This window comes from Molossus molossus, unplaced genomic scaffold, assembly GCF_014108415.1.
Source record: "Molossus molossus isolate mMolMol1 unplaced genomic scaffold, mMolMol1.p scaffold_m16_p_4, whole genome shotgun sequence".
Taxonomy (NCBI): Eukaryota; Metazoa; Chordata; class Mammalia; order Chiroptera; family Molossidae; genus Molossus; species Molossus molossus.
The window spans coordinates 77,378,342-77,393,086 of NW_023425377.1; the positions used below are offsets into that span (position 1 = coordinate 77,378,342).

Consider the following 14,745-nt stretch of genomic DNA (forward strand, 5'->3'; position numbering starts at 1 on the left):
AGCGGATTTGACCTCTCAGCCCAGTGTCTGCTCAGTGGCAATGGGGAGCAGTAGACTCCATCGTCCAGCAGGCCCTGAACCATGTGGGGAGGCCCTGCAGGACCCCAGCGCCTTCTGGGTGCCAGGCTTCCAGACAGCCCAGGAGCCCTCGACTTGAAATTCTAAATCCTTCATGTCCTGGCCCCAGAAAATCATTCAGCTGTTACGGAAGTGGGGGGCTTTAGGGAGGTGGGGAGACGCCACCCAGACTCCTGCAATGTAAGGATTCTTCCCCTCCATGTATGGCAGGGAAAGTCAAGGCTGTCCAGAGACAGGCGAGAACTTGCCTAGAGGGAGACACACAGCAAGCAGGGTGGGTCCTGGGAGTGGCCCCAGCTCCTCTTCTGTCCCCTTGAAGCTATACTTGGTGGAGGGAGGGGGGATATTTGAGGAGTTTGCAGCCTGGCTCCACCTCAGCCCACCTGCCAGGGGTGGGTGAGAGGCATAGGTAGGGGAATGGTGCATGGGAAGGACCCCATGCTGGTTCAAGCAGACATGTGGGAGCAGGTGCTGGATGAAGGTGAAGGCACCTGGTGGTCTGAGGTGGCGGCTGGGCAGGGAAGTGGGAGGTAGTGCCCACTTGGCACATAGGTGACCCGAGATGGCTCCATCCATGATGGGGACCAGCAGAGTGTATCTGAAACCCAGGTGACAGCCAGAGATCAGGGTGAGTCTATCCCAGGAAGGGCATGCAGCCATGCCTCATACGCTGGGCCCCCCACTGGGCCCCATGTGTGGGTTCTGTATCCCAAGTGGCAGGCAGGAGAGCGCAGAGATTGGGTGTCCGTTTCTCATACCTGCTCCTCCCCATCCTGTCTCCTCCTTGGGTCCATGGAGCTCCTCCTCTTCCCCTTGTCTAGTCCAGGCTTTCCTCAACCTTTCCAGAGGGCCTGGGGCAGCTGCCAGCCACAACCTACTCTGAAATACTCAGGGTGAGTCTGGAGGGGCCCACTTGGTTTCCCAGGTAACATAAGGAATCAGGAAGCAAAGGGAGATGGAGGCCTGCTCCCCAACCTGCTCTCTTCTTACTCCTACAGAGGTCCTGGGCTGGGTGGTGGAGGTCCAGTGCTTGACTAGAATTAGGAGGTGGCTGAGGGCAGGGAGGGTGGAGTGGGGAGCTGAGACCTGATACCTCTCAAGTGCCCAGCACCATGCCACAGTTTATGGTGCCATGGCTACATGGCTCATCTCCCTGAACCCTTATTCCAAAGCTCAGTGAAGTGGAGACAGCTGTGCCATCTGGGCACTGGTCCCTTCATGCCAGGGACTGTTTCACAGGCTGTACTGCCAGCATTTACATTTGTCCCCACCTGTCTCTGTGTCCCATCTCTGTTCTGAACTGGACATGGGCCTAGAGAAGTCCGGAGCCCACTTCCCTTGGCTTCCTTCTGATCCCTGAAGTAACATTTGGTGTATCTTGAGATGAAAATCAAATGCCGAATGAAGGGAAGGCCCTGGCAAAGGAGGCGGTGGGTGTAAGAGGATGAGTGTTTTTCTTGAAGATGAATGTAGACCAAGGGACAGGAAGCCAGTGTCACTTGTCAACCTAACACATCCCCTCCAGAGAGGCTGGGGGGGGGGGTTAGGGGGTGGGCATCCAGCTCAGCCTGGGAGGGCAGGTAACTGGTCACTGTGCTGTATTTGGGAGTGGAGGTTTCAATGACTGGATTGAGCCTGCACTAGGCAATTTTAGATGACCACAAGATATATTTTTTAACCTAAGTATAATCAGGAAAGTCATGGGACCACTCAAGTTTCCATTTAGGATGAGGTGGCTGCTCCATGCCACCTGGATTTATGATCAAGTGGTGACCTCCCACTGATGAATAGATCAATGGATCAATGGATAGAATATACCTGCACACTGTATATACATACAGGTATAAATACAGGTATTTTGCTTATAGTTGAATATGCAAAACAGTTTATTCTTTTATTATTTATTAATTACTGTATTATACACAACTGTAAACCTACTTTTGCCCCACCCTGTATATGTATACATATTATCTATACACATGCACACATACATGTGTGCATATTGTCAGCATGTTTGCATACATGTACACACATTTATCTACACACCTTGTGTATACATTATACATGTGCATATGTGCATACACATATAAGCACACATCTATACATGTACATATACGTTATCTGTATGTGCACATGCATATATACACATACACATGTATGTACGTGATCTATACAATGCATATGTGTACAATATGTGCACACATCATTTATACACTAGCTCATGTGTATGCATGTATACATCTTACACATGCATGCATATATACATATATGACAGCACAATATTGTCTATACATATGCATGCACTTACACATGCATGTTATTTGTGTGTATATGCGTATACACATGTATATGTGTATTTACACCACCTGTAGGTATATACACGTATATATGTATATACACATCCACAATACAGTATATATATGCAAAAGTATGTTTACCTATCTACACACATGCTTATATTTGTGTGTGCATACCATATATGTGTATAAATGTGTATACATATTACACATATGCACATGCATACATTATATGCATGTGTACCTATTATCTATGCATATGTATGTACACACATCTACATATTATATAAACAAGTATATGTTGCACACATGCATATAAGATGTATGCACATAATCTATATGCACATCTATAAATAACGTGCATAATATATACTTCCAAGTTTTTATTCATGTACACACTAAGCACATATGTATGTTTGTACATGTTAGGATTTATAAACACAGATATGGAATTTCATCAATTGTCTTCTACAGACTCCACCACTTTTCCCCGGGTCCTAGCCTTCTCTAACAGGACACGTCACTGTCTTACCCTTTTCTGAGGCCCATGTGTCACTCCGCTGTGTGCCTCTGCTGGTCTGCTTCACCCCCTCCTATTGATTAGTGCTTTGGCTGCCCCCCTTCTGACTTACAGCCGATGGAGGTGTTATCATTCAGAGGAACTCTGACACCAGCATATCAAGAGAGGCAAAGCAGTGAAAGTAGGTGTCAGGAAAACACCACCCATGATTGATGCTCATGCCACTTGCTTGTTTTACATATACTTTATTTTATGACCATTCTGAACTTCTCCAGTGCAGGCTCAGCGCCTGCTTTGGAAACACGCACATGACTTTCTACACCTTTTGCACAGACTGACCCAGAACCCTTTGAACCCGTGGCCCTTCTCCGTGCGTAGCAGTGTGGGAATCATGTAGGCCAGCCACACGGACAGCAGGATCGCCAGCATGAGCACGATGATGGTGATCTCCAGTGGGATGGAGATCCGTGGGAGTGCCCCATACACATAAACACTGAAGGTGGTCTCCAGCCAACAGTAGCTGCAAGGGGTGGGTGGGGAGAGGCCCTACCTTTAGTCAGAAAACATGTTAAAACAGATCAGGGTCCCGGGCCAGTGGCCCAGGACACCAAGTTCCTTTTATAACCATGCCAGCTTTTATCTATTCTGCATCTACTTTCCTCTTGTGCATCTTTTCCCCCAGGACCCTTGGGGTCACATCCTCTGGGGACAGAGGGTCCCCCACTCCATGCCCAGGTTCTCTGAAATGCAGGTTGACGCTCTAACCGCTGAGCCAAACTGGCCAGGGCCATGCCCAGGTTCTTTCACAGTGTGGAAGTGAAGAGAGGGCAGGACAATAGCCATAGGCATCCATGAGGCTGGCGGCCAGCAGGAGTATAGCAGGATGGGCAGGAAGTGCATCCCAGGAGAGGGGGCCCCGGACAGAACTCACAGTGCTCTGCTGGAAGCAGGCTGAAGGAAGAGGAAGTGACAAGTTTCACAGGTAGTCCCCTCTCTCCTCTGGATGTCCCCACCCCTATGCCTTTCACCCAGGGCCATCTCAGAGCTAGTCCCTCTGGTCCAAGGTCTGGGACCTCTAGGGAAGCAGGGTCTTCACGTGCTTTTGGGGGTAGAGTTTGTATCTGTCTTGAGGGGATAGATGATGGGGGAAAAAATGTCCCCCCATAATTCTCCTAGTCGGAGACACTGATATCTAGACAAGCACATCAGATGTGACTTAGGAGCTTCTCAGCCCTGATGGGTGTAAGTATTTAATAACCAGCTCTGAGGTGGGTGCGGGGGAGGTCTGTTTTGTAGTGTGTGCCAATTCCACTGGTGAAAATAGTCCCACCATGGCCGATTACAAGTCAACTGGTCTGCAGAATCCCTGAATATATGAGTTGGCTCCTTCACACCACCAGACATGGCATGAGAAGGTGACTGGTGTCCGTGGGGGGAAAAGCGGGTCCCCCACATGTGTGTGACATGCCCAGCCATTCCCAGAGGCCCTGGGCACAGAGTAGTTCCTCCACCCTACTTACCTGTAGTATGGGTCCACGACAGAAATAAAAAAGACATAGATTCCGTTCCTTTGGTCAAAAACGACCTTGTTTGCTGTTGGGCCTCCCAAGATCTGATATCGAGCTTTTGGCCATTTCAAGGGAGCATCGCTGTTGGGATCGTGGCAGCTCACGTAGTTCTGAGGAGGAGGACAGAGGTATGCCCACTGGCCCTGGGAACTGGGGAAAGCCGTGCCAGCACCATAGACACCCCCCACCATGAGCACGGCCCCCCGCTCACCAAACACCCGTGGTTTGGGCCAGAGCCCGGTGCTTGTTGGGCAGGCCAGTTCCTGATCCCTGTGGAGGAGGTTGTGGATGCTGCTTAGCTTTCACCCCTCCCTCCAGGCCTTCCTGGTGTTTGTGCAACATTGTGAATGTATGAGATGTAGAAATGAATTGTATGCTTTCAAACTGTTTATTGCGGTCCGACTGGTGGGGCTCAGTGGTTGAGTGTCGACCCATGCACCAAGAGGTCACCGGTTCGATTCCCAGTCAGGACACATGCCCAGGTTGTGGCCCAGTCCCCAGTAGGGGGCCAATCGATGTTCTCTCATTATCAATGTTTCTATCTCTCTCTCCCTCTCCCTCTCTCTCTCTCTAAAATCAATAAAGGAAAATAAAAAAAATTCAAATGGTTAATGGTGCCCAGCTGGTGAGGCTCAGTGGCTCGAGCATCATCCCATGGGCTGAGAAGTCCCAGTTTAATTCCCAGTCAGGGCACATGCCGTGTTGTGGGCTTGATCCCCAGAAGGGGGTGTGCAGGATGCAGCCAATTGATGTTTCTCTCTCTCTCCTTTTCTCTCTCTCTCTAAAAAAAAATGATTAATTGTGTTCTGTGAATGTTACATCGGTTGGAGAAACAAAACAAAACCAATGTCACCAACGAAACAGATGATCACATTCACATAACAGCAGGGGGTGTAGGAAAAAGGGTCCAAGCCCTGGCTGGGAGGTTCAGTGGGTTGTCTCATACACCAAAAGGTGGCAGGTGGATTCCGGTCAGGGCAGCATACTTAGGCTGTAGATTTGATCCCCAGTTGGGGCACATAGGGGAGGCAACTGATAGATGTTCCTCTCTCACATTGATGTTTCTCTCTCTAAAAAAAAAAAAAAAATCAATGAAAAAAGACCATATCCTGGGGTGAGGATTAAAAATAGAAAAGAAAAAAAAAAGCCAAAAATCCTCAGGCAGAAATGGGCTCAGGTGCATTGTGCCGTGTTCCTGCCTTTGGGGTTGAGAAACTCAGTTGATGAAAATTGTTAACGTGCCTCAGAGGCTCCCAAGGGAACCACTGCGATTCCTTCCTTTTACTGACACCCTGCCATTCAGTTGTGTACAAACCAGTGTGCATGATAGAAATGCATGCTGAGAGAACAGATGGTGAATTTTTAAAAATTTTAATTTTCTTTATTGATTTTACTTTATTTTTTATTTTTTATCCTTGCCCGAGGTTCATTTTTACTTTTTTTTTTTTTTTTATCCTCACCCGAGAACATTTTTCCAATTTTTGTACAGATAGAGTGGGAGGGAGAGAGAGGGAGAGAGAGAGAGAGAAACATCGACGTGAAGGGACACATCGAGTGGTTGCCACCCGCATGACCAACCAGGACTGGGGACAAACTGCAACCGAGGTACATGCCCTTAGCGGGAACTGAACCCGGGTCTCTCTGTACCGCAGGCCGACGCTCCAACAGCTGAGCCAAACCGGCCAGGGCCATTTTTACATTTATCTTCAGATAGAGTGGGAGGGAGAGAGGAGGAAGAGAGAGAGAAACATCTATGTGAGAGAGACACATGGAGTGGCTGCCACCCACACTACCCCAACCGGGGCCGGGGACAAACGGCAACTGAGGTATATGCCCTTAGCAGGAACCGAACCCGGGACTCTGGTCCACAGGCCAACTCTCTAACCATTGCGCCAAACCAGCCTGGACATGATTTTAGAGAGGGAGGGGGGAGGGGGAGGGGGAGGGATACCAATGTGTTGTTCCACATTCACTGGTTGATGCTGTATGTGCCCTGACTAGGATCAAACCTACAACCTTGGCTTTATGGGGCGATGCTCTAACTAGCCGAGTTACCCTGCCAGGGCTAGATGGTGAATTAAAAAAAAAAAATTATTTTTTTCTTCATTGATTTTTAGAGAAAAAGGAAGGGAGAGGGAGAGAGAGACAGAAACATCGATGACAGAGAACATCGGTTGGCCGCCTCCTGCATGCCCCCACTGCAGGTTTGGCCCACAACCTGGGAATGTGGCCCAACTGGGAATCGAACTGGCAACCTCTTGGTGTATGGGTTGATGCTCATCCAGTGAGCCACACCAGCTGGGTATCAGATGGTGAATTTAACTAGCCCCTTAGTAATGGGCATTTGGATGGTTCTAGCACATTATCAGCAATGTCCACAGTTCTAAACACTTGGCCAATTCTCTTGGGAGAGAATTCCAAAGGGTCCACACGTCTTACATTCCCAGAGGTGGCCCCACAGCTCTCAGTGTGAATATGTCCCCACCCCCTGACACCCCTGCTATGGACTGAATTTGGTGTCCCCTCAAATTTATGTTAGAACCTAACCCCCAAGGGGATGATACTAGGAGGTGGAGACTTTTGTTGTTGTTGCCAATCCTCACCAGAGGATATTTTTTGTCATTAATTTTTAAAGAGAGTGGAAGGGTTCAGCTGGTGTGGCTCAGTGGTTGAGCGTCGGTCAACCCATGCACCAGGAGGTCACTGGTCTGATTCCTGGTCAGGCCACATGCCCAGTCCCCAGTGGGGGGCATGCAGGAGGCAGCCAATTGATGTTCTCTCTCATCGATGTTTCTATTTCTCTCTCCCTCTCCCTTCCTCTCTCTCAAAACATTAAATAAATAAATAAATAAATAAATAAATAAATAAATAAATAAATAAATAAAAAGAGAGTGGAAGGGAGGGAGGGAGTGGGGAAAGAGAGAGAGAAACATCGATGTGAGAGGGACACATCGATTGGTTGCCTCCCACACGTGTCCCACCTGGGGCCAGAGGATCGAACCTACAACTCAGGTACTTGCCCTCAATTAGAACTTGAACCCTCAACTCTTTGGTGTGCAGGCCAATGCTCTAACTACTGAGCCACACCCACCAGGGTGAGGCGGGGACTTTGCGAGGTGATCAGATCAGAAAGATGTGTCCTTATAAAAGAGACTCCAGAGAGCTCCCTCACTCCTTCGGCCATGTGAAGACACAGCGAGAAGATAGTCATCTACGGACCAGGAGGTGGACTATGACCAGCCACCAGATCTGCCAGCACCTCGATCTCGGACTTCCAGCCTCCAGGATGCTGAGAAGTAAATGTCTGTTGTTCGTAAGGCCCCCCCAGTCTCTGGTATCTGTGACAGCAGGCCAAACAGACGGAGATAACCCCCGACAGGGTACAATCCGCGGTCACCATCTGACTGGTGACCTGTTTTAGAAATAATCTAAGAGTAACTACTACCTCTCGGTCCCAGGCGAAGGGCCCCTTGTCACCAGCGTTCTCCAGGATGGTGGTCCAGTTCTGCGGCTGGGAAATGCAGAGCGCGGTGCCCGCCGTCAGGGAGTACGTGTAGGTAAACAGCCCGTTCACCTCCAGCAGGACGAACTCTGCCTCGACAATCTCCTGGAACTTTCCTTCCCGCCACCTGGACACGCACACAAGAAGTGCTGTGGAAGGCTGGCCCAGGGAGGTGTGGCGGCCCTGATCCACTAGGAGACCATTCTGGGGGTGGTGCAAGGAGCAGAACAAAACGGAGCCCCCCACACCCTGGCTGACACTTCATGGAGGTCAACGTGGCCACGCAGCACTGGCAGGTGGGGACAGGGAAGGGAGGAGAGTAGAAGGGGCAGCAGGCATTGAGAATTTTCCATGGGGTGGACACAAAAGGCAACTCTGAGAAGGGGACAAATGAGCAGAGACTGAAAGAAACTGATGTGATGGCCTATAACTGAATGATGTCACTCATGAGAAAATTGCTAAATGAATTAATAAGCATGTAAACCAATAAAGAGCACCCTTCACACCAGTCTTGTGATATTTTTCTGCTAAGCATCTGCAAACGTGCAAAGGGTATACATTTAGGACTGGTAGTTAGGGTTGTTCTAAAGCACTGTTGTTTTGATGTGTGTTCTATTGTCTCCTGCAAACTTGGAGCTTACACCCCTCCTCTGTCAGGACCCTTTCCTGTCCCCACCCCCGCTGGACACACAATCCTACGTGGCAGCTCTGAATTAGGGGTCTGGTCATTAGACCAGGGGCTCAGTCCTGTGTGTGTGGCCCGTGATTTTCCCTGGGCATGGGACTGAGGCCCGTGGCACTAAGACGTGATGTTCTAATGACCCGCATGTTCAGTCAGTCAACAACCATATAGTCAGAAGATATGCCAGGCATTGAGCTGAGCCACTGGTCCACATGTGTTTATTTAAATTAATTCCCATTAAGTGAAATGCAAAGCCAGTTCCTCAGGCCAAATTTCCACTGCTCAGTGGCCACATGTAGCACCTGGCTGTCCACTGGGTGGCCCAGAATTATGGAACATTTCCACCACCCCAGAAAGTTGTGGGCAGTGCTGATCTGGGGCTATAATGAGGTCAAGGGGCCGTAGTTCAAGCCCCTAAGGGCCTGTGCTGAAGTGATCATCAATAACCCACAAAAGTGTAGAACTCACACTGAAATGTGTCCCCCCAATTCTGCTGTTGGAGCCCGAAGCCCCACTGTAACTGCATTTGGAGGTGGGCGAATCTGGAGCTCACTGGCTCTCTGCAAGGAGGAGGCTGTCCGCGGGCCACAGAGGGAGCCTTGTGGGAAACCAGCTCTACCGACTCCTTGATCTTGGACTTGGGATCTCCAGGACGAGGACACAATCGTGCCTGCTGTCTAAGCGCCCGGGTCCCTGGGATGTTGTAATGGCCATAAGAACTGAGGCAGCGGCAAGGGAGGGGCTGTCGGAGCTGAGAGTCAACAAGGGAAGGTCAAGAACAGTGTCGCCGGGAGAGGCACAGCATGGGCCAAGGCCTGGGGGTGGAGAGATGGGGTGTGGGGAAGAGTGAGCAATGGGGCGACTTGAAAGGCTGGGATGGGAGCTGGGGAGCAGGGCACAGGGTCTGGCTGCCACCCTACCCACCTCATGGGGAGCTTACAGTTCCATCACGGGCTTCCATGGGGTGTTGTAGTAGACAAGGAGGGGACAGCCCAGCTTCTCGTAAGGGTAATGCACCACCAGGTCCTTGGTGGCCGGCTGCCCTCGGAAGTTGGGGTCATAGGCTTCCCTAAGCAGAGAAAGGGCAGGGGGTGAGGTCCCACCAGGCAGCCCTGACGTCCACCTCACCCCGCACCTCCCAGGCTCAGCTGCTTCCAGTGGAGGGGTGTCTGATGTGGGGGTTCAGAGCTATGGTTAAAATGACTCTGGGACCCCTTGTGATGGTTAACTTTATGGGTCCACAGTACCTGGATGTGTGGTGAGATGTTATTCTAACGTTTCTGTGAGGGTGCATTTAAATCAGTGGATTTTGAGTAGAGTGCCCTCCCCCCCAATGCAGGTGCAGTTGAAGGCCTTAATAGAAATATTGTGTGACCTCTCTCTCTCTCTCTCTCTCTCTCTCTCTCTCTCTCTCGTCCCTCACTCTGTTTCTGTCTCTCTGTCTCTGTCTTTGTGTCTCTGTCGCTCTCTCTCTTTCTGACCCTCTGTTTCTTTTTCTCTCCCTTTCTCTGTTTCTCTTTCATTCCTCGCTGTCTGTCCCTCTGTCTCTGTCTCTCTCACACACGCACACATCCCATCACTTCTCTTTCCTCTGACACCCTGACTCACACCCCTTTGCGCCCCCAGGAGGCCTCACTCTGCAGCACATCCCTCAGCGAGCCCAACAGCGCCCACCTGGGCTGTGGCCATGGACCACTGACCGACTTTGGCTTGTATCCAAGGCCATGTCTTCCCACAAGGGGTGAGGGGAGGACACATACCAGCATGGGAGGAGCACCCTGTGCTGGTGCCAAGAAGGGCCGAGCCCCATCCCATGCCCACTTGGTAGCACAAGGTCCCAGCACATTGAACAGGGGTTCATTTTGTCTCGCCACCCCTTCCTGCCTTGGCTGATAGTGCCCGGCCAACTCCACTAGCTCAGAGGAGCAGGTGGCGGGCCCAAGAGCCAGTAGCAGGCTGGGAGGGTCTGTAAGACGGAGAGAGGTTATGGAAGAGAGGGGTGAAGGAAAATCTCTGGCTCACTTCTCAATGACGTAGCTGTAATTGTCCTGAAGGGCCACGGGGTCGAGGAAGCCTTTGTAACAGGCTGAGATTTCACTGCAAGCAACAAAAGGTGGTGAGAAGCTGCTGACCACACACAGGACAGAAGCCCCTGAACTCTTCCCTTTACATGTAGGTCCCATGGGTTTGATATCCGAGCTCTTTCCTATGTTCTGGTTCTCCGAGATGCTCCGGGCTCATCTTGTATCTTCCCTGCCCAGCCTAGAATTAGCCTTTCTCCAAAGAGCCCTGACGCCTCGCACTGGAGGCCACGACCGCAGGGCTGGATGTCCTGACTTGTGAAACCTCCGTTTCCTTTTTCTGTGTACCCACCTGGCGTGCATTCTTAAGCTACGGAGTTGATTTTTGCCTGATTTTGGCTTCTTATGACTAGACTCATGCCCCATGTCTTCTCCTGTGTCCTTCATTCAACCTCCATGATTGTACGCTCCATCCAGCTAATTCTGACTCGTTCATTTTCATTGCTGCCTTAGTTCATTGCATCAAAACATCGTACCTGATCTACCCATCCTCCAGTCGATGGACACCTGAGTTGGTGTGCTTCCAGCTTGGCGCTATTTTTTTTTGTTATTCCTCACCCTAGGACATGTTTCTATTTATCATCAGATAGAGTGAGAGGAAGGGAGGGAGGGAGGGAGAGAGAGAGAGAGAGAGAGAGAGAGAAACATCGATGTGATAGAGCCACATCGACTGGTTGCCTCCAGCACAACCTGACCAGGGCCGGGGACAAAGCGCACCCAAGATATGTGCCCTTGACTAGAATCAAACCCAAGACTCGTTGGTCTGGGCGGACACTCTAACCGCTGCGCAAACCAGCCAGGGCAAGCTTGGCGCTATTAAGAACCCTGGCTGGTTTTCTCAGTGGTTAGAGTGTCGGCCCACGGACCAATGAGTCTTGGGTTCGATTCTGGTCAAGGGCACGTACCTTGGTTGTGGTTCATCTCCAGCCCTGGTCGGGGTCATGCGGGAGGCAGCCAGTCGATGTGTCTCTCTCATATTGATGTTTCTCTCTCTCTCTCCCTCCTTCCCACTCTACCTGAAGATAAATGAAAATATGTCCTCAGGTGAGAATAAAAAATTTTTTTTTAAAGAAGAATGCTGCCGCCCTGGCCAGTGTGCCTCAGTGGTTAGAGTGTCAGCTCACTCACTGAAGGGTCTCAGGTTTGATTGCCGGTTAAGGGCATATACCTGGGTTACAGGTTCGATCCCTGGCCCATGTGGAGTGTGTGTGGGAGGCACCCAATCAATGGGTCTCTCTCCCTCCTTCCAACTCTCTCCAAAAATTAATGTAAAAAATATCCTTGGATAAGGATTAACAAAAAATAAATAAATAAATAAGAAGAAGACCGCTGCAGCCCCTGGCATGTGCAGCTCAGTTGGTGGGAGCGTTGTCCTGTCTACAGAAAGGTTTCAGGTTTGATCCCTGGTCCAGGCACATACAAAAGGCAACCAATCGATGTTCTCTCTTTCTCTCCCTTCCCCTCTCTCTAAAATCAACAAGCATATCCTTGGGTGAAAATTTAAAAAAAAAAAAAAAAAGAATAATGCCGCAGAGAACATTCTGGAACCTATGACAGAGCACATGTGCGCGAGTGGCAGTGCCAGACTGACAGATGCGCTTTCCAAAGCGGCTGAACCGTGCGCCACCCGCAGTTCCTGGGAGTTCTGGCAGCTGCCAGAGGGCCCGTGCTTCCCAGGACTTGCCACTGGCCAGGCCTTGTTAGCCCCACCATGTGCATGGATCAGGTCTGTCATAAAGGTTTTCATTTTTATTTCCCTATTAAGTGAGGTTGACCCCCTTTTCAGCATCTTGTCACGTTTATCAGCTTTTTCTTTTTCCTTTTTTGGAAGTGCCCGGTCAAGCCCTTTGCCCATTTGGTCTGTTCATTTCTCTCTCTTTTTAAAATTTAATTTATGTTTAGATAGAGGAAGGGAGAGAGACAGAGAGATAGAGAGACCGACAAAGAGACCGAGAAATATTGATCTGGGTTTCACATATGCAAGCATTCGTTGGTTGATTCTTGGATGTGTCCTGACCAGGGATCGACCCCACAACCTTGGCGTATGGGACAACGCTCTAAACAGCTGAGCTACCCAGCCAGGGCTTTCTTTTCTCTTTTTTAAAAATTGATTTGTAGGAATTCTGAAAACAAGTCCTTTGTTGGTTACATATATGGCAAATATCTACCCACTCTCTACAGCAGAAATTTTTAAAAATTGCATTAACAATCTTTCCTGCACGTATGTTCTAAATATGTAATTTATTGAATCAATAAAGTGTTTCCACTAGGGGGAAAGCCAGAGCAGAGCAGTCGTCCCTGGGTGTGTGATTGCCGGTGTCCTGCTGGGCCCTGGAGCCGGCCACAGCCGCAGGACCCGCAGCCCCTGGCCGGCCCGTGGCAGCCTAACACCGGCCCGTGGGGGTGTTCACACCGTGGGGTGTGGCAGTGCTGCGGTTCGGGCCCTTCTCTACCCAGACCCCGCCTGAAGGGCAAAAGGGTGGTCATTTGGTCAAACTTCAGACTTTGTTCTTTTCTTGGATTCTCAAGGCCTCGTTCCCTGGGGTAATGATGGATACTGGAGCCAAAGTTTACATGTTTTTCAGCAAGCAATTAAAACAAAAAACCCCTGCATGATTTTAATCAAAACGAGAAACTAAGGAATTAAAAGGAAAAAAATAGGATGAGCAAAATGATTGGGGAGGAGGGAGAAAATGTGAGTATCACTGACTCAGTGAAGGAGGGCGGGCCACAGTGCAGAAACTCAAACTTGACCTAATAGCATAAACTGTTGACCTGTTTATTATGGAAATGGTAAACAGAAACCAAAGTACACAGGATAGGCTCAGCCAGTGTGACTCAGTGGTTGAGCGTGGACCCATGCACCCAGAGGTTGCCAGTTCGATTCCTGGTCAGGGCACATGCCCAGGTTGTGGGCTCAATCCCCAGTGGGGGCAGGCAGGAGGCAGCCAATCGATGTTCTCTCTCATCAATGTTTCTATCTCTCTCTCCCTTCCTCTCTGTCTAAAAACCAATACAAAGAAAACAAATTAAAAATAGTTTTGTTTTGTTTTATTTTAAAAAGAAAAGAACACAGGATAGATAGCATCACCCAACTTCTGCAACTGTGAGGCAGTGGTGACCAATCTCACCCCATTCCTACGCCTCATTTGTCCCCACCCCACCACAATATCGACAACACACTTACTTCTGAATGATGATCTTTTTCGTCAGGTCACAACCAACTGAAATGAGCGCCGTCTGGAGAGAGAGACATGGAAAGTGAGGGCCACCAACAGCCCAGCCACACTGCAGACTCAGTCAGGGGCACACTCGCACCCGGGAGGGACTGCACACGGTGACTCAGGCATCCAGACTCACTGTGACTGTGACTGGCCCCACAGAGCTCAGGCCCTAAGAGCCTGTCCGAGCCCTGGGGCACAGCTGAGGTCCACCCACTGCCCACATACCTCTTAGCGGTTTCACAGAGACCAGAACCCAATTTATAAACCCAGCACAATGCTTGGCATACAGAGCACAAGGGAAGGAAGGAAGGAAGGAAGGAAGGAAGGAAGGAAGGGAGGGAGGGAGGGAGGGAGGGAGGGAGGGAGGGAGGGAGGGAGGGAGGGAGGGAGGGAGGGGCTATAATGAACAAATGGAAAGGAGAAAAGAGAAAGAGAGCAGTTGGGGTTAGCCTGAGAGCCTGACAAACTGGGCTGTGGTGGCACCCTCAGAGATCTATAAGGGAGTCTAAACCCACAGGACTTTGTTGTTTGAAAAAGCAGCTTTATATTATGACAAACATGGATTTACCATAGAACAGAATGCAAGATTTGTATCAATTTTTTAAAAATTGTGGTAGATAGTCCTGCTGGTGTGGCTCAGTGGCTGAGCATTGATCCATGCAAAAAGAGATCTCCAGTTCAATTCCCAGTCAGGCCACATGCCCAGGTTGTGGGCCCAATTCCCAGTGGGGGGCATGCAGGAGGCAGCCAATCGATGTTCTCTCTCATCGATGTTTCTATCTCTCTCCCCTTC

The 14,745-nt window shown here is 49.9% G+C and overlaps 1 protein-coding gene across 1 annotated transcript in view; it reads right to left on the reverse strand.

The window, feature by feature from the left end:
* Window positions 1–3,177: 3,177 nt before the first annotated feature.
* The window catches only part of CATSPERD (cation channel sperm associated auxiliary subunit delta), a 58,747-nt gene continuing 47,179 nt past the window's right edge, over window positions 3,178–14,745 (reverse strand). The window contains exons 17-22 of the mRNA XM_036282237.1: window positions 13,916–13,968; window positions 10,670–10,744; window positions 9,588–9,716; window positions 7,909–8,092; window positions 4,416–4,573; window positions 3,178–3,415 (exon numbers count right to left, since the gene is read on the reverse strand). Coding sequence (XP_036138130.1) covers window positions 3,178–3,415; window positions 4,416–4,573; window positions 7,909–8,092; window positions 9,588–9,716; window positions 10,670–10,744; window positions 13,916–13,968 — 837 coding nt within the window. The remainder of the gene's footprint in view (window positions 3,416–4,415; window positions 4,574–7,908; window positions 8,093–9,587; window positions 9,717–10,669; window positions 10,745–13,915; window positions 13,969–14,745) is intronic.